The 21628-nt window shown below is 48.1% G+C and overlaps 1 protein-coding gene across 2 annotated transcripts in view; it reads left to right on the top strand.

The window, feature by feature from the left end:
- Window positions 1-21628, top strand: part of HIP1R (huntingtin interacting protein 1 related) — a 478743-nt gene that overhangs the window by 225976 nt on the left and 231139 nt on the right. For both annotated transcript variants that reach the window (XM_086942942.1, XM_086942943.1), the window contains exons 7-8: window positions 7454-7515; window positions 19802-19942. In XM_086942942.1, coding sequence (XP_086799068.1) covers window positions 7454-7515; window positions 19802-19942 — 203 coding nt within the window. The remainder of the gene's footprint in view (window positions 1-7453; window positions 7516-19801; window positions 19943-21628) is intronic.

Raw genomic sequence — 21628 nt, 5'->3', positions numbered from 1 at the left:
ACCACCCTAGGACACTCGTTGTACCTCACTGAGACTCTGCAAGGCTGAAACATCTCTGGGATTACTTGAAGTTCAATGATGAAGGGTTGTGGCCTTGTAATGTAGGCTACATTCCCCAATTTGGGTTGGTGCCCAAGATCGGTTTGCAGGTGGTTGTTCCCATTCTTTAAGTACTTTTGCACAGAATGGATTCATGTGTACTGGAGTTCAACTTATATTAGTTGCTGTCTTAGATTAACTACAGCATTTGACCCATTAAAGTTTTTCTATTTGAAGTGCAACATGAAAGCCTCTACAACCAGCTGTTATGGCCCCATCACAAATGGCTGAAAGAGGCAGCGAAATTGCAATAAATGGTCCTCCGAAGACTTGGTTGCTAGAGAAAACTGAGAGCCTGAACGGCAAAATGTCATTCTGGAAATCCTTGCACCAGAGCTGTGTCTCCAGGACCCATTCAAGTGTTACACTGCTAACATCCCTTTGACTTAAAAAGGGATCCAGTCTCATTGTGTGTTTCAAGAGAAATAATCTTAATTGAAGTATGGTGTATTCAACCCCCCATTCCCCCTTTTATACATATTTACTCTGGCAAATTTAGAATAACACCTGTGAGAATCTTGCTTTTATAGTACCCATCTTATACCATTTTCCCAAAGACTGAATGGCGTATATCTGAATAGATCTGGATCTTTGAGAAGCTCATATGTGAAGGGAATTCACAAAAATGTGCTTCGGAGTACCCTAAGGAAGCTTTGCTGTAAATCTATGTGGATACAGCATGGGTTTCCCAGTGTAAATTTGACAAGCTTATGGGCATCTTCTAATTTGTTCCAGTGGTTATCTTTTTGTAGCTTGCAGTCAGAACGTCGGGGTTCTTAGTGACAGCATAGTCAATGCTATGTTTTGCTCTAGTTTATTTCATGTAACTCAGAACCCCTTGAAAAGTATTGCCATTATTCTCTAATACCCAGCTTGCCTCTTGAAGTTTCAAATGACATCATGGATAGAATGAAGCTAGTGTTGTCTGATGTCACTTGAAACTTCCAATTATCTACCTAATCACAGCTTCAGTGTGTGTACCTAGGACCACTGGAATGATGCAATGCTGTGGCATTTTTTGCCTAAATATGGATTTGCAGAACTTGCCATATAATTCTTCATCTGCTGTATAATTTGCAGATTAAAAAAATAAATAGTTTCTAGATTTAAAATTACTATAAAGAAGCAACACCTGTTGTCCCGCTGTGGAAGGCCCTTTCCAAAGGTTGACCAGTCCGCTTTCAGTAGATTATTGCTGTGTTTGAGTATCTGAAAGAGACACGTTAGTGATAGATTCCTTACCTTAGAATATCCCCAGGCATCAGACTGGATCCGGAAAGCTTTCGTCAGCAGTATCCCTGCGCGTCGATAAGCGTCGTCGTTCGGCTCCGCATGCGTCGTTGGTGTCGTATTTGCAGAGATGACGTCACTGGAGCTACTTGGACGCGCCCCTGCATGCTGACATCAGTTCTTTCATTTTCCGCGCCAGCAAGCGCGGGACCTCGTCCCTTGTTGACAAAGTACATTTTTGCTATTATTTGGGGGTACACTGTACCCCTGGTGCATAGGGATGCCCGGTTACAAGCTTTGCAAGACCTGTCCGCGCACGATGTTGCTGACTGACCCGCACAGTGAGTCTCTTCTGCCTAGGGCGTGACAACAACAGAGTCGTGTTCCCACTGCCGGGCGATGACCCCAAAAACTTTGCGGTAGTGGTCCCGAAAGTGGCTGGAGGCCCGGGAGTCGGCGCCATGTCGTGCCAGGCCCCGGTCCCGTGGAAGGTCGAGGGCCCGGTCGCAGAGCAAGCACAATCATTCGAAGTCTTCGCACTCGGAGTCCGGTAAGGTGAAGCACAAAAAGCCGAAGAAGCGTCGCCGCTCTTCGTCCTCCAGTCACGGGACACAACTGAGGGGGCAGGTGGCACAGCCCCTGTGGCTCCAACGGAGCCTGAGCAGTTACCATTGGCTTACCCACCTTTCCTAGGTCCATCGGTGACTGGACGAATTGCAAGAGTTCGTGTCTGCTCAGGCCCTGACGTCGTTGACACCTAGAGGCCTCCATGGCTCTGGCCGTGGCTCCCTTTCTTGCCGGTGGAACCCGTATGGCCCCCGTTGCCAGCGGCGCCGATGCCGGCGGACAACGCCAGCATCGATTTCTTTTCTGACGTCGGCACGGTGCCGGAGGGATGTCTCTCCACAACGGTCCCAACGCCAATAGGGGACTTTTACTCTTTGATTAACCCTCGTCTTTGTCCACTTGTGGAGGAAGGAGAGGACTGGGAGGGGTTTGAAGACTCTCTTGCAGCACAGTGCAAGTCCGTCCCCGACTGGGATGAGGAGGCGGAGGCCGGTGGCCTGGGTTACACTCCGGTGCCTCGTTTACCATCCCCTTCAGCTACTATGGAGGAGAGTGGTTCCTTTTCCACGGTGCTATGTAGGGCGGCCGAGGCTCTTGACCTCGAGCTTCCTACAGTGGCTGTCAAGACCAACCTACTGACTGAATTGCTTTGGCCAGCTTCCTCCTCTACAGAACCGCTGTTGGCGTTTAATGATGCACTTACTGATCTGTTTCTGGGCACTTGGTCCCGGCGCAAAACAGGGGCCCCTGTGGACAAAGGTGTAGGGCGAAACCATCGCCCGGCCCCGGGCGACCCTGCCTTCCTTACCCAGCACCCTACACCTGAGAGTTTGCTGGTTCAGGCCTCGACGTCCCGAGTGCGTTTCCTTTTGCTCCACCGGACAAGGAACCCAAGAAATTGGAGTAGTTTGGCAAGAAGATTTCTTCTTTCGCAAGTTCTAGACTGCAGTCTGTGAGCACTGCCTGTCTCTTAGGCCGCTATTCCCATTCTATATGGGATGCTGTTGAGCAGTTGCTACCTCAGTGTCTGGAGGTGGCCGGGATAGTTCTCTCCCGAGCTCTTATGAAGAGATGCGGCCAAGTTCGCAATACGTTGTGGTTTTGATACCGCTGATTCGCTGGGTAGGGTGATTTCCACTATGGTGGCGCTACGTCATCATGCCTGGTTGAGGACTACTGGCTTTTCTGCAGATGTCCAGAATACTTTGATGGACATGCCCTTCTATGGCACTCAGGTCTTTGGTGATAAAGTTGATTCCATATTGGAGCGCTTCAAGGACTCTAGGGCCAAGGCCAAGTCCTTAGGCCTTTCGCCACACGTACTCCTGCTTCTGTTTCGTTCCTTTTGAAGCTCCGGAGGGGCGTACAAACACGTTAATTTCAGAACAAGCCGGCACAGCAACAGTCCCAGCGCAGCTGCGGATGTGGGGCTCGCAGAGGCGGGTCACGGGGCCATTGTGCGGTCCAGTCCACCAACACTCCCGCTGCCAGTGTCTCCACACCTTCCTAGTCCTGTGTTTCAGGCCCACCAGACACCAGTAGTGGGGGGGTGGGGGGCAGGATTCATCATCACCTCCCCCACTGGTGCACAATTACATCAGACAGGTGGGTTCTGGAGATTGTTCGAAGGGGCTACCCCCTCCCCTTCGAGTCTACCCCCCCAGCCATGCCACCGCAGGTCCGAGGATCATTTGGCACTTCTCCAGCAGGAAATTACGGCCCTCTTGGCCAAGGGGACCATCAAGCGCGTTCTGACGCCAGAAGTAGGTTGTGGTTGTTACTCCCACTACTTCTTGGTTCCAAAGGACAAGGGTCTACGTCCCATCTTAGAACTTCAGAGCGAAATCCCTTACTCCGGAAGGAGAAGTTCAAAATGCTCACTCTGGCTCAGGTCTTGTCTGCTCACGACCCACAAGACTGGAAGGTGGCGCTGGACCTGCAGAACACTTATTTTCATATCCCCTTCCAGCCAGCCCATCGGCATTACCTAAGATTCACTGTGGACCAGGAGCATTTTCAGTTCGCCGTGCTCCCCTTTGGCCTTACCAGTACCCCTCGGGTGTTCACAAAAGTAATATCTGTGGTCGCAGCTCATCTGCGCAGATCAGGGGTTTCAGTCTTCCCCTATCTTGACGACAGGTTGTTCAAGGCGGGCTCGCCCCATACAGTCATCTCCCACCTCCAGACTATGGCCGACCTCCTGCATTTGCTGGGGTTTTTCATCAACGTGCCGAAGTCGCACCTGATTCCCTCCCAGAAGCTCCTCTTCATCGGAGCAGTTCCGGACATGGCACAGTTTCGGGTTTAACCTACCAAACAGCGAGTCCAGGACATTTGGGCTATGATTCCAATCTTTCAGCCCTTGTCCTGGGTTTCGGTCAAGACGACCTTGAGGCTGCTGAGACTCATGGCTTCCTGCATCCTGCTGACCAACTATGCCAGGTGGCACATGCAGGCTCTGCAGTGGACCTAAAGTTCCAGTGGGCGCAGATCTCAGAGGGCCCTGCACAACAATTGCAGTGGTGGCTCACGAATCAGCATTGGGTCAGCTGCAGATTCCTCTCCCTTCCCCAACCGGAGCACACAGTGGTGACTGATGCGTCCCTCCTGGGATGGGGGGGCCACATGGGAGAGGCGGAGATCAGAGGCCTCTGGTCTCCGTTGGAGTCCCCGCTCCATATCAACCTTGTGGAGCTTCAGGCGATCCTTCTTGCACTGAAGGCATTCCTTCCCTCTGTCAGGAGGAAGGTAGTGCAGGTGTTCACCGATAACACCACCGCCATGTGGTATTGCGACAAACAGGGTGGGGTGGGGTCGTGGACTCTGTCAGGAGGCTCTGCGCCTCTGGACATGGCTGAAACATCACAGCATTTCCTTGACGGTTGAACACCTTGCGGGATTCTTTGAACGCCAGGGTGGACGAACTCAGCCGCCAGTGTCTGATGGATCACGAATGGCGTCTTCTCTTGGAGGTGGCGCAAGGTCTCTTTCAACAGTGGGGAGAGCCTTGGTTAGATCTATTTGCCACCGAAGACAACGCGCAATGTCATCAGTTCTGCGCGTTGGAATTTCCAAGGCGGCACTCGCTCAGCGAAGCTTTTTGTCGCGAGTGAGTTGCGGTCTGTTGTACGCCTTTCCGCCTCTGCCACTTCTGGCCAGAGTGCTGAAGATCAGGCTCAACCGGGCCCAAGTCATCCTTGTGGCTCCGGACTGGGCTCGAAGTGTTTGGTATCCCGAGCTACTCAGTGTGCGCCTGGATCCCCCGATTCGGCTGCCTCTGCGGGAGGATCTGCTGTTGCAGTAGCAGAACACGGTTCTCCACCCGAACCTGCCCAGCCTCCACCTACATGCGTGGAAATTGAGCGGCAACAGTTGATTCCATTTGACTTGCCTTCCGAAGACTGTGATGTCATTCTGGCGGCCAGGTGTCCCTCCACTAAATCGGTATACGCCTGCAGGTGGAACACATTTGTGGCATGATGCACAGCCAAGACTGTGGATCCACTTTCTGTCCCTCTTTCTGAGGTCCTTTTGTTCCTTCTTTCTCTGGCCCGGCAGGGCTCTGCTCTGGGCACTATCAAGGGCTACTTTCGGCCATTTCAGCATTTCTGAGGCTTCCAGATCAGCCTTCTCTTTTCAAGTTCCCTGTTGTACAGAGGTTCTTAAAAGGCATTGCGCGTATGTTCCCTCCCATTCCTTTCATAATGCCTCAGTGGGACTTGAATCTTGTTTTGACTCATCTCATGTGCGCTCCCTTTGAGCCTCTTCATAATTGTCCTTTACGTCTTCTGATGTTGAAAACTGCCTTCCTGGTGGCTACCACCCCTGCCAGGAGAGTGAGTGAGCTTCAGGCTTTTTCTTGTAAGCCTACTGTCTGTTGGTTCATCCAGACAAGGTTGTGCTTCGCACTCGTCTTTCCTTCTTGCTAAGGTTGTCACTGCCTTCCACATCAGGCAGACTATCACCATGCCCACTTTCTTTCCGCCTCCACATTCTTCCAGAGATTAAGAGATGCTCCACCGTCTGGACACAAAACGTGCGCTCTCCTTTTACCTAAATCGCACACAAGCATTCCGGGTGGATGACCAGCTCTTTATTGGCTACGCAGGCGCCAAGAAAGGCCGGGCTGTTCACAAGAGGATGGGTCCTCTTGTGTATCAAGGCCTGTTATTCTATGGCTTAAAAGGAACCTCCGCCACGTGGGTTACACTGCACACTTTTACAAAGCATTATTGCCTTGACAGTCAGGTCCGGAGGGACGCCTTCTTTGGCCGTTCTGTTCTCCGTGAATTTATGGTGTAATCTTATTTGCAGACCCACCCCGGGGGTTGGTATTGCCGGGGTATCTATTCTAAGTTAAGGAATCTATCACTAACATGTCTCTTTCAGATGCACAAGTTACTACTTGTGTAACGATATATCTGTAAGAGACATTAGTTAGTGATAGATTCCTTACTGCCCCACCCATCCTCCTCGTTCTGCGAACTGATTTCTAGGGTTAAGGTCATCCTTTCGGGCCCTAGTTTCTATGCACCAGTGGTCAGTATCTTGCATGGCTCTGCGTTCCTGTCGCGGAAAGTTGTGTACAGAACTGACATCAGCACTCATGGGTGGATCTAAGTAGCTCCAGTGACGTCATCTCGGCGAAAACGACGCACGTGGAGCCGAACGACGACGCCTATCGACACGCAGGGGTACTGCTGATGAAAGCTTTCCAGATCCAGTCTGACACCTGGGGATATTCTAAGGTAAGGAATCTATCACTAACTAATGTCTCTTACAGATATATCGTTTTACAAGTAGTAACTTGTGCGTTAATGGTACTAATGAGGTGAAACCTTTGCTAAGGCAGTATTAATATGGGCAAAAATGACAATTATGAAGTAATACTTTTCACAAAATGTGCCACATTACACTACGTAGTGTGCCTTTTTGCCGCATATTGTAGTCCAATCTGCTGCATAATTAGGTCCTTTCCTGCTACATAATCCCAGCGGGCCTGCACCCTCTCACAAGGACACTCCCACATAAGCGGATTCCCTTAATTCCCTGTGAAGGGGAGATGAGCCACACCAAATGCCTTTCTTCAACCCCGTTCCTCAACTCCCTTAGACCATCTTCTTCCCCTCACCTTACTGTCGAGCGAATTACCCGTCAGCAGAGGGTCTGCGCTCACGCACAACTGACAGCAAGATGGCGGCTGGTGCCCCTCGTGTGTATCCGGGGCCCAACACCCTCTGGTCCGTGAAGGCCAGCCTGATTGGCGTCACAGTCGTGAAAACACGTGGATTTTTTCACGACTGAGATCATGGCAGCGAATGACTTAATTTTTAATCTAGTATTAATATTTTGTAGGTCTGATAACGAAAAAGGGAAACCTCTGTTGAATGGTGTCACACCAGAAACCGAGCACAAAAATGCGGCCATGTCTTTTAGCTCCTTCATCTCTGGGTTTTCTTTCATTGGCGCTTCAGCCTGCTCTGAAAATGTTTTCCTAAATTGTTCCAGAGCCCCACTCCCCATGCAATGCTGACTTCTGCTTCTCTTCTCTTTTTAGATTTCAGCTCACGGTGGAGATGTTCGACTACATGGATTTTGAGCTCAAGCTGGCAGACACCGGTAAGCAGAGAGACCAAATGCTTTTTAATTTGATGAAGAGGATTAAACGCGATCTATGAGATTTAAGTGTGCCTTTAGTGTTATTACTTGGAGGCAAATATAAATATTGCATTTTACAAAATTTGAGAAGCTCTGCAAAAATAAATCTAGAATAGCTCTTAAGGTTTTCTGCTGCTGCAATATAAACCGGGCAGTTATTTTACCAGGTTATTCTGTCCTCTCTGCAGCAGACCGGATAGTAGTAAAAGCCCTCGCTTTCTGGGCTACTCTGCCACTTATTTATATATTTTATTTAATACATTTTTATAAAGCGCAGACTTTACCCGAAGGTGTCAGAGCGCTGTACAATAGAACCAGTTTTGTTCCATGAAAGAAATGTTACAAAATAGAACGTTACAAAAATAAACGGGAGACTAGAAGAGGTAGGGTAAAACCATAGAAGGCAAGAACCCAATATCAAATACAGCAAGCAAGGGTGAGGTATGTACAAGAAAAAATTACAAATTTAGAGGGGTCTGAGAATTAAGGTATTAGTTCTGAAAGTGTCTTTAGAAGAGAAGAGATTTGAGGTCAGCTTTGAAGATCCGGATAGAGGTGGTGGCACGGAGCAATGGAGGAAGCGAAAAAACTGATTCTCACTGCATTACCTAAGAACGATTGAGCCATCATTCTTTCCCTTTTGAAGGAGGGGGGCTCGAGCAGAAACTTTTCTGCATTCCAAGAAGGTCTCGAGCCTCCAGACAATTCAGTTTATTCACCAGGTAACAAGGGGAGGAAGTGTGCAAGGCTTGTGGGTGATGCAGGCCGTTTTGTAAATAGATCTTGACTCGATGGGAAGCCGTCGAAGAGAAGACCGGATAGGAGTGATGTGGTCTCTTCGTTTGGACCCTGAAATAAAGCGAGCTGCTGAATGAAGGACTGATTTGAGGGGGGAGAGGTGAGATTTGGGTAGGCCATTCAGAAGAGAATTAAAGTAATCCAGTCTAGAGATAACTAGCGATTGGAACAAGGTTTCTAGTTCTTTCTCCGGGAAGAACCGAGTAATCCCCCACAGAAGGCGCAGCTGGTAACGTGCGTTCTTGGCAATGGAGTTGATGTGGGAGATTAGGTTGAGTCTTTTGTCAAGTATGACACCTAGGGATTTAGCGCTGTCGACCATGATGGGTTTATTGTTGAGCAAATTCAGCTGATCCATCTAGGATTGAACAGGAGGCGGGTAGAGAGAGGTAGGTAGTAAGAGGGATTCAGTTTTGGAGGGATTGAGAATGAGTTGGTGAACTAACATCCAGTTGTGAATAGATTTGAGAGAAGAGTTGAGTAGGGAGATATCTTGTGAGGAAGACACCTTGAGGTAGATTTGAGTGTCATCCGCATAAAGATGGTAGTGGATCCCAGATTTACTTAGGAAGTTCCCTAATGGTTCCAGATAGAGATTAAACAAAGTGGGTGCAAGGATTGGCCATGTAGTGCCCAGAAGCCTTTGGGCAACTTGTTGACAAAAATAAACAGAAATTGGGTCATTGGATAGTTTTTCCTCCCCTCACTGTTATGAACAGAGGGCTGGTGTTACTGGGGGATAGCGTGGTAATACCACAAGTTAAACTGGTAATACCGGAAGCTAACCTAATAGTACCATACACCTCTCCAGGGCAATTATCTAAAATACCCCTGGTAGCTTTTTGCAGTTTAAGAAAAGTGGTGGAATTACCGGTGGAGAGGGGTTAACGAGACAGAGGTCTAATTGAAAGTCTCACTTTCCTGGGTGCCCCCGTGGAAAAGTTGGGGCCCTAGACACTTGCCAACTTTGCCTAAGATTTAAAACGTCTCTGCTTTCCTATTTGTTACCCTAGCTACTCCCCTGAGAGCTTCAGTGATCTTCGCCCTTTCGTGGTGGTAAACAGGGTCATCTTGAGGATTTTGATGACGTAGGCATGGTACATAATGTGCCACCTCTTCTTTGTGCAATGCCGCACACTGCCCCCATCTTGGTTTTTTCTAGCTTCAGCATAGAACTGGCTAGTTGTAGATGGAAGCTAAGTTAGTGCATGAATGGGTGAAACTTTTGAAGCAGATAATGTAAGGTAAGTATTCACTGCTTACATTGCAGTGTGAGCTTCAGATCATGAGTTTAAATTGTAGTAGGGCCAGCCCAGCCTTTCAGCCTTCCAAGGTATATATAGAGACTAGCTTTAAATGTGGTAATAGTAAGCCATGTTATTTTCAGGGTTTAGAATCCGCAATAAGGGACATTCAGCTGTCTCGACAGAACAGATTTGTTTATACAGGGCCATATATTACACAGCGGAGATTTGGGGCTTCTCCTCCAAGCAATTTATGGCAAATATATCAGCAGCAGCTCCTCCGCCTTAGAGGAGGAGCGTCGCCCCACTGCTCTGTGTGCAGTTTAAAAGGGAAAAATAGAAAATGTTAATAACGCAATGCTATTATCATGTTATTTTTCCGCTCCTGTTTAGTGGAGGGGCTGGCCAGAGCAGGGGCCAGGGGGAGGTGTGGTGAGAACACCCTAAGTGCGCATGATGGTTTGGCCAGCCAAACAGTCATGCATACTTTGTATGTTCTCCACTGACTGTAATGAACAGCCTGGGTGCAGAACATGCACAGACTTGGTCTTTCTCTGAGTGCCGAACCATAGGCGCTCAGTCCAATCACAACGCTGCTGTAACGCACCGTTGTGATTGGCTAGGGGGTCTGGGAACCTGTGTGCTTCCTTGTTCCTGGTTCCTGCTCCTGGAGTCGGTCATAGAGGACCGAGAGGCAGCGGCTGGCCTGCAGGCAAGTGTTTTTAAAAAAAAAAAAAAAAAAATGTTTAACCCCCCTCCCCCGCCACCCCTGTTAAGTAGCGTCCGCCGCTGAAATATAGTAGCAAATTGTGCATTTGTAAGCTCATAGAGGCAGTAACATTGGTCAAACGTGTTAGGATTGAATTCTCAATTGATTCTTCCCAAAGGAATTTGGGTGATTTGAGTGCAAATGAATGAATTGCTGGACTTGTTGAGAGCACAGCCACTCCCAGGTGTGTGCTGATGCTAAAGAACAAGCAAGAGCAGAAGAAAGAGTGAACTATCAAAGAGTAAAAAGCCAAGTCTTCAGCTGTTTTTTAAAGGACTGTTCACTCTCTACTAACCGTAGGTCGGCTGGTTAGCTAGTCCAAGCTTGCGGGCCCAGGAGGGCAAAGCATCTGCCTCCTGTTTTTGCTTGCCTAACTCTTGGTGTTCTTAGCAAGAGGACCATAGAGTTCTAAGGGAAAAATAAAATGGAACCCTATCGGATAAGTACTCTGGCCCAGGCTGATGGAAAGCTCTGTGCATCCGTCTCAAGGTTTTAAACAGGATCCTTTTCCTACCAGGTAACAAGTGTAGATTGATCAAATGGGTCATCATCGACGTATGTCTGGGAAGATGGTGCATTATTAGGTTGTAAGATAATTTAAAGACTTTAACACTGGTGAAATGGTCTTTTGTGGAGTCTTGTGCAAGGATTTATCTGGAATTATAGCGGTACATTCGGCAAGTAGGATTTAAAGACCGTGTTGTGTGTGGATAGGGCGGCCTGTTCTCTCTGTCAAAGTTAAGGGTTTGAGGTGGACAATATGTCTTGGCTTTGCAGGTCCCTCAAGTGCAGTATCCAGCCATCCAGTTTTGGTCTTAAAATTACATGATTTCTACTGGTTTCAAACACATTTACATCTGAGAACTTGGAACATATCATTTTTTTTTTTTTTTTTAATTTTTAAAACCTTTATTATAAAAGAGCACACAGCTATTCAGCCTAACATCCCGGAGGCAAGGCAGCATAGAATCAGGAGGAGAAAAGTGCAAGGTGATTCACATCAGAACATTGCAGGTTGATTTTTTGTTTTTTAAGAAAGAGAACTAAACCAAGAAAAGAAACGCCAAAAGGCGCGTGAGAGTGGCAATGGAGCAACTGAGACGTCAAGGAGTCGGCAAAAAGGCAGAGGAGGATAGGTAGAGAATCAATATAAAGAATGAATGGTAGGATGGGGAGGGGGGGGGGAAAGCAGGAGAAGTACAAACAGCATAAAACAGTTGGTGTCACAGGTTACGGTGATAAGTGTTCGTCCAGAGGTACAGGTTCCAGCGGCAGGCACACATCGCCCCTGTACGCATTCCATGCCCCCCACACTTTATTCCATGTTTGAGGCCTTCCCCTGGCTACATAGACTGTCTTTTCTCTCAACATGCACCAATCCATGTTGGCCTTCCATTGTACCACCAGGAGGGCTGTGGCAGTACCCCACTTTTGAGCAATATCACGCTTGGCAACCATATTGCCCAGTGTCACCCAACGAGTCTGCGCCGTGTTGTGGTCAGACGGTTCCCAAACGTTAAGGAGACACCTCCGCGCCTCTGCAGCCAATACCACACCAGTCACCTCTCCCATAATCCGGTGCACTCTCGCCCAGTAGGGGGCGATGACAGGGCATTCCCACAGAATATGTAAAAAGGTTGCGAGAGCACCACAACCTCGACGACAAAGGCCATCGGGCGAGAATCCCATATGCAAGAGCCGGGGGCCGGTGATATATACCCGGTGAAGGATTTTGAATTGCACCAGTCGGAGACGTGAGGAGATAGCGACCTCCTTAGGGGAGGACACTGCACTCTGCCAGTCCTCATCGTCAAGTTCCAGGCCGTCCGCCGTCCATTGGTCTCGCAAGCACAGGAGGAGATCAGCTCGAACATTAATCAATTTCTTATAGGACAGGGAAATAGCACTGTCAGGCATATGGCCATCCAGTATCCTGTCCTCTAAGGGGGAGCTTTCAGGGATCTCTCCCTCCGTCGGCTTGGCAGAAAGCAACGCGTGTCTCAGCTGGGCGTAGCGGAAAAACTCCGAATTGCCCAAACGGTATTCGGCCTGCAATTGAGGAAAGGTCTTGACTTCGCCCTTAACAACCATATCGTCCACCCTGGAGATGCCTATGAGATCCCATTTGTCGAAGCCCTTGGTGTGCCACAGCCTGCCCAAGATGTCAGATTCGTACAGTGGGGTAAACCTAGTCAGTCTGCCCTGCCAACCCTGCGCTTTAGTGATCGTCCGCCAAATGTGAACCGCTGCTTTGGTCGGGCCGGACAGGCGCCGATCGAAGGATCTAGAATACAGGGCACGATAGTAGTTGCCCCCGCGTAAGAGCCACCTGTCCATTGCGTAGCCTGGGCTATCAACAGGGCCATAAAAGCCGTGGTTGATAGCAGTGAGCTGAGAGGACCAATAATACAGACGTACATCCGGCAGGGCTATGCCTCCGTCGTACCACGGTAACGTGAGCTTCTGGATGGCGACACTGGGTCGACCATCCCAGAGCAAGGCCCGTTGCAAACTCTCAATCTCCCGAAAATAGCGGGCTGGAACCGGGTCCTGGGTGTTCTGTAAGGCATACAGGAACCTGGGCAAGGACATCATTTTGAACAGTGCTGCCCGGCCCAAGAGAGAGAGCGGGAGCCTGCGCCAGCTATCCACGTCTCTCCGCAGCCGCTGGAGAGGGGGGAGCAGATTGTGGTCGTATCGCGCCTTAGAACTACCGGAAATGTATATTCCCAGGTACTTAAAGCCCTGTCCGGCCATCTGGATATTGCAGCCTCTGGGGAGGCGCGGTGTGTCCCCCTTTAGGATGTAAAGAGAAGACTTGGCCCAGTTGATGACCAGGCCAGAGTGGCGTCCAAAAAGCCTGAGCACGTCGCATGCCACAATGAGCGACTTGCAGGGGGAAGTAAGATAGAGCAGAATATCATCTGCGTACAGGGAAACTCTATCTTCAAAGCCCGGGGCCCAGGTTATGCCATGTAAGTCCGGGTGTGTACGTAGCATGGCCGCAAGCGGCTCAAGAGCCAGGGCAAACAGGAGAGGTGACAGGGAGCAACTCTGCCTGGTACCTCGGTGAAGGGCAAAGGACGCCGATACGCGGCCATTGACTGTGACATTAGCCAGCGGGCCAGCGTAAAGGAGTTGCACCCAACTCACAAAGACCGGTCCAAATCCAAGCTTCGCCAGCACCGCCCAGAGATAACTCCACTCAAGAGAGTCAAAAGCCATCGTGGCGTCAAGAGAAGCAAGGACCGCCGGTTCTTCGAGGGTGTGGGCTCTGGCCATAACACCATGGAGGCGACGCAGGTTAAGGGCAGTGTTACGGCGGGGAATGAAACAGACTGGTCCGGGTGCACCAAATCACTGATGACTCCAACCAATCGGTTAGCAAGCAGTTTGGCTAGGATCTTGGGCTCCACATTGAGGAGAGTGATAGGGCGATAGGATCGGCACACGTCTCTTGGCTTTCCCTCTTTGTGAATAACCACGATGGTGGCCAGCCTCTGATCTAAAGGGAGGAGGCCTTCGTCCAGTGCCTTCAAAAACATAGTCCGCAGGTGCGGGGATACCACATCCGGTCGAATTTTGTATAACTCGACCGGAATACCATTGGGGCCAGTCGCCTTACCCGACCTTAGTGCACTGATCGCCAAGGCGATCTCGTCAGCGGACATGTCTCGATCTAAGTCGGCACGGTCCTCTTCAGAAAGACAGGGAAGGTCAATCGTCGAGAGGAACGCAGCCGAGTCAGCCTCGGAGCGGTCTGAGTTGGAAGTGTAGACACCCCGGAAATAATCAGCGAAGGACTCGGCAATAGCACTTGGGTCCGTGACGGCGACCCTGTCGTCGCCCAAGATTTCAGGCACCACGCGGCTAGCCATCTCGCGCCTGTCCAGCCAAGCCAGCAGTTTCCCAGCTTTATCCCCAACGTCGTAGATACGACCTTGCTGTTCCTTGGCCAGGGTAAGGGCAGCATTCGTGGCGAGATCATGGTATTCCGTCTGTTTAAGGGAAAGGGCATGCAAAAGAGAGGGGTCGGGCTCAGGTCCCAATCGGGACTCGAGGCGCAAAACCTAGTCTTCAATACACGTGAGGTCGGCATCTCTGACTCGCCTGGCCTCCGCAATGAGAGCAAGAGCCTCACCCCTTAATACAGTCTTGAATGCCTCCCAAAGGGTAATAGTCGAGCCAACCGAGCCCACATTCTCCGAGAAGTAGAGGTCAATGGCCTTAGCAAGGAGTGCACGAGTCTTGAGATTACGGAAATACCATGGGTTAACCGTCACTGGCCGGTCAGACAGGACGATATTAAAATCAAACGAGACCCACAGCGGGGAGTGGTCAGAGATACCCCGTGCCAAAAAACGGGCCTCAGACACGGCAGACGCATGTGCAGCTAAGGTAAGAACATAGTCTATACGAGAGAGACTACCATGGGCACTCGAAAGGAAGGAGAAATGGCGGAGCGCGGGATGTAGTAGTCGCCAACTGTCCACCAAACCCATGGAGTCAAGAAAGGAAGGCAACCACAGTTGGGAACTGCGGAGATCCCTCGGCGGTTGGCGGTCCAGGGAGCCAGAGCAGACTGAGTTGAAGTCACCCCCCACTATCAATAGGCCATCAGGCAAGGACAAAATGGCGCCACCAAGGTCCTGGAAAGTACTGGATTGTAAGCCTGGGGGAACATAAACCGAAAGTAGCGCGAGGGAACGCCCTTCCCATCTCCCCGCCACAGCAGCGTAGCGCCCCCTCTCATCGATCACAGTGACGTCTATCTCAAGGGGAAGGGACGCACGCACCAGAATTCCCGCCCCCCGGGAGCCCGAAGAGAACCCAGAGTGGGCCACCATCTTGTAGCCGGAACATATCATTTTCAATGAAACTTTATTTTGACATTGTATTAATAGTGTGGGTCTTAAAAACCCAGCTTACAAAGTGCTGCTAGATAAAAAGCCACTCCTGGCTGAAGATTTAAACGTGCTATGGGGCCACTTGTAAGCTATGAACAAACTAGGTCAAGAACAGACTTGGCCAAAACTAGCAAGCAAATCACTCTACTTTTTAAAGGGCACAATTGGTTTGGCTAGGAAATGTACAAATTAGTAACAACTTGGATAATAAAATAAAAGTTAATGTTTGGAGAGCCATGTTAACTGTGAGAGAAGTGTTCAGTTCTCAACATCAAAAGACAATTTATATTGAGCAGGTGATAAAAGTAAAGCTGTACCCAGAGGTTGAGAACGGGGAAATTATTAATATTGCAGGTCTTAATCTGACCAGAGTTGGCATGTGTGGCGGTTAAACGCGAGCATTTTTTATGCATGACATGGGATTCCTTTCGAACAATGACAATGTTCAGAGCATGGTAGGATGTTGTCCTACACCCTAGCCTGTTCTGAACCTTGCCATTGTGTTCTTGTTTATTCAAGTACACTGCTAATTGTTCGAAAGAAACCACGTGTTATTTAAAAAATGATTTAAAGCCCTGGTTCTTCTTGAGTAGGGCTGCCTTTGTGCTAGTTAATCAAGGTCAAAGGCCCACAGCAGATGGTGCAATCCGGGACCAGCAGGGCCTAAAACAGCCCTAGTACTAAGCTCCACTCTCAGGCGTAAATCACCACACATCCGTATAGAGTGTGTAGGGATCTAGGATTGATACTCTGCAGTGGTAGAGAGAAAAAATGGCTCCAGAAAATGAATGCAGGCTACTTCTTCTGCATGGTCTCTCACCTCTGCGGGTCATTGCAAACAGTGGCTAAAAAGGTCCTTGAGGATGTCAAGATGAATCTTCCCAGCTATCCCCTTCTCAGCTCATCCAGTGCTACCGGGGACCAACTTACTGTAATTTACAGTGACGGTACACAGCATGAGAGCAGCCTCAGGATTGGCCTGAGCGCCCTCGATTTGCGTTCCCAGGGAGACTGTGGATCCTCTGCCTGCTGTCTCAAACCTGGCAACGCAGCTTGGGTTGGAGACCGCTTCAGTGCGCATGACGGTTTGGCTGGTCAGAGACAGCCGACCAAACCCTCATGCTCACTTATACCAGTGCCCACCATTGCTCCTCAGTGCCTGTCATCCATTGGCTCCGCCCCCAAGACTCCTCTGTAGGAGAAAAATAAAAAGATAATAAACATGGTTTATTATAGTTTTATTTTTAAGTTTTGCAGCTGCTGTTGCTTGCGAAGGGGAGGGAGGGGGTGACACTCCTCTGCCATAACGGAGGAGCCGCCACTGGTTACTACCATTGTGTAATCTGATTAATGGTATAGTTATCCAGGAAACGGTGCGCCCCATCTATAGTCGAAGGCCTCCGACAACGAACTCCACGGCTATGGGATGACGTTAAGATTTCATGCGAAGAATTTACTGAAGCATTGCAACTTATTAAGGTCTTCTCAGGGCAAGTATGGGTGATTAGTGAAAAAGGGTGACTGTTATCCTTTGCGAGTTCTCTTCAATGTATAGAATGTAAAATGGCAGACCATCCGCCATCAGTCGTAGGTCAGTGGGTGGTTTTGCTTGAGTCGGTGATCTCAGGATAGTTTTTCGGTGAACTTATCCTGATATTCTAAAACTGTAGTGGCCAATATATGTAAAATGGACTGCCCACTGAGCTTAATTTGTGCCGGTGGTGGACACTTACACTCATTCTAGGGATTTTGTTTTCACCATCAGAATTTGACCAACAGCAAGAGGACAGAAAGGTATAAAATGTAGAAAAAGATAGCAAACACAAGAGATGGAGGCAGGAAGAGTTGGGTGGTGGAAGAAAGAGAGAATGAAGACTAGACAGCCTTTGTTTTCTGCAGTGCCGGCATTAGGCCAAACCAGAGGCAAGCTCCTAAGAAAAACTTGGGGCCTCTGTGCTTATGTTTTTCACAAAATTAAGCACTGGGTGCTTGTACATTCGAGCGGGTTACCTGTGGCCATGTTAGATGTGCTTTGGGGTAGGCTTCATATGGGAAAGATTCTATTGTCAATATAGGTCCAAACTTTGATCAAAGGGGCGAGTTCTGTTCCTAGCGCAGACAGTGTCATCGCTTTTCATAACTTAACTTTTGGGGGGGAGGGGGACGGCACATCTATCCAGTATTTCGGCCCATTGGTAGCTTCTGCCGCCAGAAGGCGCAGCAATGGCACTTATCAAATATTTAGAACTATATACATTTTCACCAGTGGCAAAGTTTGGAAGAAGTTGTTGGTTTAATGCTGTTTTTCAAACTGCTTTTTCACATGGGTCTCTAGGCGACGTTGCATTGGGTGATGAATTGCTGTACACAGCTCAGATAAGAGTCCCTTTCAGGTTTAAGGTCCCCCGGGGAACGAGCTATGTTGGGGGAAAATCTCTATTTCAGGTTTTTACTTATTCATCCTCTGGGGTCTTTGAGAGCCGTGTTGATCATTTGCCATAGAGCCTTTTTGTGGAGGTGTTTGGAAGAACAGGGCCTTATTCCAACTTTCCTGAAAGACATCCTGTGAAAGTTGTGGAGTAAAGCTGAAAATGTGCTTATGTTTGTGTACAAAACAGCTCCTCTGTTCTCCTAGAAATATGCAATGAAAGGAATGCAGTCGAATACAACTTTTCCAGAAACCAGTCTATGTAAAAGTGAAGGGGTTACACAACCTTAATCTGACATTCTGCCAAGAGCTGGCAAGTGAATGAATCAATCAATTTGTACTTGGGTGGTGCATGTTACTAGGCCTGTAAATACTTAAGATGGCAATGGCTGGGCTTTGAGCAAGATGGCCGCCAAATGGATCCTGATTGCCAGAAAACAGTGTCTGAACTATTAAAAAGCAAGGTAAGTAATAGAATAGAAAATTGGTCTCTTCCGTACATCCATGATCAGCTTCTCAAAAACACCACATCCCTTGAGAGCGAGTGCATGTTCTGTGATTTCTCACTGTATGATGTGTTAAGTCTAATCAACTTGTTCACAACTGAATTGGAGTGACACTGAAATCCCAGCTTGTCATCAGTCTTGCCCTTCTGTAGGTTTAAGTCCTAGTTTTCATATATAACCCGTGGCCTTTGAGAATCCAGAGATTGAATGTGTGAATACCAAACAGTAAGTGAAACTTGGTCCTAAATCTCTCCACAGTTGATAGAAAGAGTGTAGGGGTTGTTATGGTAGTAGTAATGACCCATAACAATCATGCAAAGAGCCTTGGAGGATGGTGGTGTAAACATGGTGTAAAAGGGCAAAGCGAAGTGCTAATAATATTAGTCGTAGATAATTTGGAGGGTAATAAAAATCTTACTTGCGAACAACAGGGTGTTTATTACAGGTTAGTCCAATAATTGTAGTTTGTTTGAAAAAGTTTATTTGTAAACTCTTTATGGATTATCTAGTGAAGGCAGTGTGGGTTCAAACAAATTATGACCCTATTGAAATATTCAGGGTGTGAATTCTAAGATGAAAATCGGCATGTATTGGGAGAAAGAATACCACACCCAACTATCATTTGTGCATTCCCATTCTTGGAAGTAACGTGGTGATTTCTATGTGTAAAAATGTGTTCCAGTTTTTAAAATGACTTAAATAACATTCTTCTCCAAGTGTGGATTCTTAGCAGGAAAATCTGTTTACCTGAATGTTTCCTGGGAAATCCTCATCGGTGTCTAATGACCGATCTAATGACCGATCATCCGCAGAGACCAGAAAGGGGATCCATCCTGCTTCATGCTGGAAAACTTTTCCTGAAGCTGAGTTTGTGTGATATTGTTGGGAGCAAGCACAGCTTAGGTTTTGGTTAGGTTCAGTTTGCAATAGGCACTTCATTATCCAGCCTGGGAGGATGGTGAAGCAGTCTCGCACTCAATTGATGTTTTTGATTTTAAGGGCTCGAGCTAAAGGTATGTGGTGTCTAAATATTGCGAAATGTAGATTTTATAATTGAGTAAAATGATGCTTGTTTCTAGTCCAGGGAGGAACTGACCTGGCAGTTCGGACTGGACTGTTCCCATTAGGCACAGGGTCAATACTGATTTGCATATGGCTGGGTCCAAACTGGCATGGCGAGCAAAAACAAAACAATGGATTTAGGCCCAGATCTCTGTACTAGGGTGAATGTATGACATTGTTCTGCATTCTGTCCATCAATTGTTCTTTTTGAAGGAAAAGTATGCAGGGTGGATTCGAAGGCCCTCTTTTGCACTGTTGTGTTTTTTCTTCTTCAGAATATTGATTTATTTGGGACTGAAGAGACAGTGGCTTCTATCATGAACACCACATACCAAGACCATCACAAACCTGTGTAGATGCAGTAAGGCTCCACCTAAAACCTAGCAGTTTAGGACCAGTGATATGAAAATCACTCCGGTCAGAAAGTCGGTCTGACATCTAATGTTGCTAGCTTCTGTAGATGATTGGGGTATTGTTGAGTGTTTTTTTTTTTTTACTAACAACTTTGTGGGTAATCCGGTCTGTATGTGCAGTTACCAGACAGCTCAATAGCGCCATGGCCGTGTCGCAGATGTCTTCCGGGCAGTGCAAGCTGGCGCCGCTGATTCAGGTGATTCAAGACTGCAGCCACCTCTACCATTACACGGTCCAGCTGATGTTCAAGCTCCATTCATGTGAGTATCTCTGCCTATAGAAATTTATGAATATTTCTATATTGAAATTTGTTACTAGCGTTCCGAGTGGGATCTGAACTGAATAGAAAACAAATTGCAACTACTGCTTTCTAATGATGCCTGCTATCATTGTTCGTGTGATGCCTGCTATCATTGTTCGTGTGATGCCTGCTATCATTGTTCGTGTGATGCCTGCTATCATTGTTCGTGTGATGCCTGCTATCATGGTTCGTGTGATGCCTGCTATCATTGTTCGTGTGATGCCTGCTATCATTGTTCGTGTGATGCCTGCTATCATTGTTCGTGTGATGCCTGCTACCATTGTTCGTGTGATGCCTGCTACCATTGTTCGTGTGATGCCTTCGACCATTGTTCGTGTGATGCCTTCAACCATTGTTTGTGTGATGCCTTCGACCATTGTTCGTGTGATGCCTTCGACCATTGTTCGTGTGATGCCTTCGACCATTGTTCGTGTGATGCCTGCGACCATTGTTCGTGTGCCAGAAACCGGTCCTTGGAAGCTTGTTTCCGGTCAAGGGAAGACATGGCTTGGCAGTTCGGACTGGACTGTTCCCATGAGGCACAGGGTCAGACTGATTTGCATATAGCCATGTCTGAACTGGGGTGGCAGAGTGGGCTAAAGAACGGTGATGGATTAAACTCAGATCTTTTGACTGGGTGTGAGTGTTTGATTGATTCAGATGCTCCGTCCATCACACCCCCTTTTGTACCGCTTTTGGCCGCCATAAGTGTGGCAGGGTATACTCAGACGTGAGTCCCTTGCTCACTTTGCCACTGGATTCAAGCAAGCCGGGCTGAAGACGGCTGGAATGCCAGAAACCGGTCCTAGGAAGCTTGTTTCCGGTCCAGGGAAGACATGGCTTGGCAGTTCGGACTGGACTGTTCCCATGAGGCACAGGGTCAGACTGATTTGCATATAGCCATGTCTGAACTGGGGTGGCAGAGTGGGCTAAAGAACGGTGATGGATTAAACTCAGATCTTTTGACTGGGTGTGAGTGTTTGATTCAGATGCTCCGTCCATCACCACCCCCTTTTGTACCGCATTGTTCGTGTGATGCCTGCGACCATTGTTCGTGTGATGCCTGCAACCATGTTCGTGTGATGCCTGCGGCTGTTGTTCGTGTGATGCCTGCAACCGTTGTTGGTGTGAGGACAAACTCCCATTGAATAGGTGGATATTTGTTTCCACATGTAAATGAAGAAACTGCAAGTTGAGAGTCTGTGGCTAGGGATGGTTCAGATGATTTGTCCTCCTCTTGCGTGAGTGGTAAAAAACGTGTTTGTAATATTTTCAGTGGACCATGTCTCAAAACACTCAAATTCACTATGAAAAAAATATAAAGGCACGTTATTTAGACATAATCACTGAAAACCTTTTAAATAGGCCACATTTAGTATGGCCACCACAGAAAAATAATGCATGAGCAAACTTAAGCTTCTGGTGCGTTAGCGTGGGGTGGGTGACAATACCTAACAAAATTCAGAAGGTTTTATTTATATCCTACCCAAAGCGACCCCTAACGTGAGTTTGTGCAGTAAAACTGGCAATATCGTCCACAAGGCTGTCTTGAACATTCAGTTGAAGGTTTGTTATAATTAGGATCCAAGACTTCTTTGACATTGCAAATGGCGTCATTGATGACATTACTATTGGTAGAAGCAAT

Source organism: Lissotriton vulgaris, chromosome 11 (assembly GCF_964263255.1).
Source record: "Lissotriton vulgaris chromosome 11, aLisVul1.2, whole genome shotgun sequence".
Taxonomy (NCBI): Eukaryota; Metazoa; Chordata; class Amphibia; order Caudata; family Salamandridae; genus Lissotriton; species Lissotriton vulgaris.
The sequence above is the reverse complement of the archived record's forward strand: the minus strand, read 5'-3'. Positions and strand labels throughout refer to the sequence as shown.